The 4087-nt window shown below is 52.7% G+C and overlaps 1 protein-coding gene across 3 annotated transcripts in view; it reads left to right on the top strand.

The window, feature by feature from the left end:
* The first annotated feature begins 251 nt into the window (after positions 1 to 251).
* Lpin1 (lipin 1) overlaps positions 252 to 4087 on the top strand; it is a 122240-nt gene continuing 118404 nt past the window's right edge. For all 3 annotated transcript variants that reach the window (XM_050141817.1, XM_050141816.1, XM_050141815.1), the window contains exon 1: positions 252 to 337. In XM_050141817.1, coding sequence (XP_049997774.1) covers positions 257 to 337 — 81 coding nt within the window. In that variant the 5' untranslated portion in view covers positions 252 to 256. The remainder of the gene's footprint in view (positions 338 to 4087) is intronic.

Raw genomic sequence — 4087 nt, 5'->3', positions numbered from 1 at the left:
GTTGCCTCACACAAACTGGTCAGAAACTGGCATTTTCTGGTATCTTTGCATCCTGGCTGTTGTGTTTGTCAGCCAGTCCCCAGGTGGGAAAGGATTTGCAATTCAACACCCTGCTCTTTGCTGGGGCCTTGTGACTTGGCCCAGGCTCAGTAAAGGGAAGCAGTTTTGCCTACTCCGGTGTCGCCAGGCTAAGCCTCCAGCTCCTGAGCCGGTGTCCCTGAGGGTCATTTCTCTCCGGTCTCTGCAGGGTCTAGCCATGGCAGAGCAGGATCGGATCTGCAGCTCCAAGTGGGAGCCGCCCCAGGACAAGAGCTCCGTGGATTCGGCATGGTCATGGGTAAGGCTGCATGTGGTTGCTGGTAGAACCAACCTCTGCTTCCAAGCTCAGCAGTGCATTGCTGTGTCTAGAGGATCCTTTTGGGAGGGTCTCCCTTCACAGTATCCAGCCATGTGCCCTGCAAGCTCCCACCCCAGGGCTCTCATGGAGGCTTCTCTATAAGATGTTGGCGGTGACTTAGGGCTTAAAGCCTGGTTTCTTTGCCCTGGATGGAGAATGCTCGGGGTATGCTTTGACCATGGGTCTTCTCAGGTCCCTGCCTCATCAGGGAGGAAGGTAGAAAGAAGCAGGAGAATAATTTGCGTCTGGCCTGGTCGTTTACAGCACCGTATTTGACGTGGTCTCCTAGGACTCTGAAGCTCTCGGCTCTTCTGGCTTGCCTGTTTCAGACCTCATTCAAAGTCCAGGAAAAGGGGAGGTTGTTCAGATGTGGTATGTTCACTGAAGATCCCAAAGCCCAAAGTGGGTTGCTGAGATCACGCCAAGTAGCACTGAATATTGAGGATAGGACTGGGGCTAAAATTCGGGCCTCACTGTTCCTGAAAAAGCCAGTAGGTTTGGGTGCAGGTTATAATCCTGACCTAAGTGATGCCCCCGGACACCACCATGCTACTATGTCGGGACCCTGAATGCAGGGACTGGACCAGCAGCAGGGAGGGCTCTGAGAGTACAGAGCATGTGCTATTCTGCATCCTCAGGGAGATGCCTCCTGGATGCTGGTGGTGCACCCCACCCGGCACCTGGCAGTTCATCCTCAGGGCGGGTGGTCCACGAGGGGATGCCGTGGAGGGCAGAGCAGGTGGTCCACGAGGGGATGCTGTGGAGGGACAGGCTGCAGGGCGGGTGGTCCATGAAGGGATGCCGTGGAGGGATAGGTTGCAGGGCAGTGATGGGAGCCCAAGTGGAGGAAGTTCTGGATTCTGCTCCTAGTCTGTCCCCATTTGTCACTCAGTTCCACAGGCAGATATTCCCCTAAAGGACCCATGCTTGTGAAAGTGTTATCGCAGGCCTAGCCCTGGGGACAGGAGTGACATGACCTGTTGAGAATGCCCCTCTGGTGAATCACAGTCACAGTCTGATTAAGTGAGCTGTTCTGGGGTTAGTCGGGGATTAAAGTAGCTTTTTTTCTTTCTTTAAGTCCAGAACGTCACTTAAATGTAGCACCCATCCTCACCTGTATGAGTTGAGATGTAAATTCCTCTTCCTTTGTATGCGGTGCTGGATGCCCACCAGACGCATTGACTGACTCTTGGGTGTCCTGAGGTACAGGCTTCACTGTTATGTGTTGATTGAGGCCAGCCTAGGTAGCAGGCATCTAAGGAAGCTGACGGTGAATCTGGGACCAGTGTAGACTCTGTCTGCCCCCCAAGTCCATGCTCATTGGCTCTGTAACCTGGGGAAGCTCTGATTGGATATCTGCATTCTGCTTGTGTGTGTGTGTGTGTGCGTGTGTGTGAGGTGTGAGTGGCACACATGTGTTAGGTAAGTGTGTGTGTGTGAGGTGTGGGTGGCACACATGTGTTAGGTAGGTGTGTGTGTGTGAGGTGTGGGTGGCACACGTGTGTGGTGTGGGTGGCACGTGTTAGATTTGTGTGTGAGATGGGGTAGCATACACGTGTAGTTAGGTGTGTGTGTGTGTGTGTGTGTGTGAGGTGGGAGTGGCACGTGTGGTTAGGTAAGTGTGTGTGTGTGTTTAGGTCAGAGGTCAACCTCAGGTGTTATTTCTAGGTGTCATCCACCTTGTTGTTTTCAGACAGGGCATCCCTTTGGTCTGAGACTAGCCGTGTAGGCTAGGCTGACCAACGAACAAGCCCTGTTCTCCATGCCTCTGCTTCTGCAATTGTGTTTACAGCATTTGCACCACTTGTAGGATTTTTCATGTGGGTTTCACATTGACTGTGTTGCCTTCCCAACTGCGCCAACCCCTACAGACCCCCTTATTCTGCCACTTCCCTCACTGTCCCATGGGCTAGAGAAATGCTCATTCACTGAAGAAAATGAACAGGCGGCGGCTGTCCTCTGTCCCTCCATAGCCTGGCTTCTCTTGTTTGTTCTCAGAGCAAGAGAGGCTGTGGGGAGGTGGGGACAGTGAGGGGTGATAGAGTCCATCCTCCTGCTATTGGCTCTAAGGTTGAGTTTTCTAGGGCCTTGGGACTATGGCTCAGACCTCTGTCTTCTGGAAGAATCTGACCTGCTGTACGCTAGTGTTCCGGACCACCTAACCAGCAGGCCCAGTGAAATCAATGTCTCCCTCTGATGGTGGGACATCAGGTATTGGGATAAGGGAGTGCCCAGGGTCGTGGCTTTAGTAATGCAGAGGAACTGTGACCAAGTCCAGAAACTGAAGCAGAAGCCCAAACGGATTGATGAGACCAAGAGTGCTTGTGCAAGGTTTCCAAAGATCTGGTGAGCATACAGGAGAGACGGGGAGCTGCAGCTGCTCTGACTGGGGGCCCGGGCTCAGCTGTCTGGCTTCTGGGAAGAGTTAAAGCAACTCAGCCACCATGGGGCTGGGAAAAGGGCAGCTGGCAGTGGCACAAGCCCTGGAGGCACCTGCTTGGTTGGCACCACCCACCTGCAGCGCTGGCTACAGACATTCATGGAGTTTCTGGACTGGCCTGGGTTTCAGTTCTGATTCCTGAGTACGGGCAGAGCCCAGCAGGGTGGGGAGATGTGAAGCCTGGTCACTAAAGGAGGTCAGGCCAACTGTGGGTGGGCAGGCGGCAGCCTGCCAGCCAGAGTTCTTGAGGCACAGTTCAGGAGGGATTGTGCCTGCCCGGGGGGCCGGGAAGGCGCCTGTGAGAAGCTGGCTTAAGAGCCAGGCAGAGGAGGGGTAGGGTTTCAATAGACACCCAACAGGGATGGAACCCACTGGGCTGGGAGGTGAGTTTGAGCATAGGCAAATGCTTGCAAGTACAGAGTGTTCCCCACCCAAGTAGTCCGCTCTCAGGGATTTTTTCCCCCTCCTAGTTGGGACGTGCACTGTGACATTCATTTTGGCCAGGCACTCAGCCTCTGAAAGACAGCAAGCAGTCAGGGGCCAAATATGAAACCCAAAAGGTCAAAGTACAGGAGCCAGAAGGTCCAGGTTCATAAGCCAGCTCTGGCGTGTGCAGGCTTAGCTTGCTAGAGTCTCAGGGTCCCCATCTGTAAAGCGATGTTTCTATTATCTGATGATAGAAGACTCATGAGAATTCCATAGACAGCCATCATCTTTAACACCAGCACTAAACCTGGGTGGGGTGGCCTGGGGCTACGGGCTGTAAATGTAATAGAGACAAATAATCAAATTTCGAACTGGGGGGCTGGAGAGGTGGCCAGGGGTTAAAAGCACTTGTTGCTCTTGCAGGGGACCCAGATTCAGTTCCCGGCACTCACACGGTGATTTACAACCACCCACCATTACTCCAGTTCCATGGCATCCGATGTTCCCTTCTGAACTCCTTGGTCGTCAAGTGTGCACGTGATGCACACATATCCATGCAAGTCAAGTCCTCACAGATAACATAAATGAAGAAATCTAAACTTTAATTTTGTTTCAGGGCTGAGCATGTAGCTCATGTTGTTGGTGGAATATTTACCTAGCATATACAAAGCCCTGGGTTTGATCCCAAGTATTGCATAAAACAAAGCATAGTGGTGGTGTATGTTATGTAATCCCAGTACTGGGGAGGTAGAGAGGAGAAGGATCAAGGGTTGAAGGCCATTGACTACACAGTTAGCTGAAGGTCGAGCTGTGATACATTAGAC

Source organism: Alexandromys fortis, unplaced genomic scaffold, assembly GCF_014885135.2.
Source record: "Alexandromys fortis isolate MF-2015 unplaced genomic scaffold, M_Fortis_MF-2015_v1.1 scaffold_30, whole genome shotgun sequence".
Taxonomy (NCBI): domain Eukaryota; kingdom Metazoa; phylum Chordata; class Mammalia; order Rodentia; family Cricetidae; genus Alexandromys; species Alexandromys fortis.
Note: the sequence above shows the minus strand (reverse complement) of the source record. Positions and strands in the feature narration are given on the sequence as shown.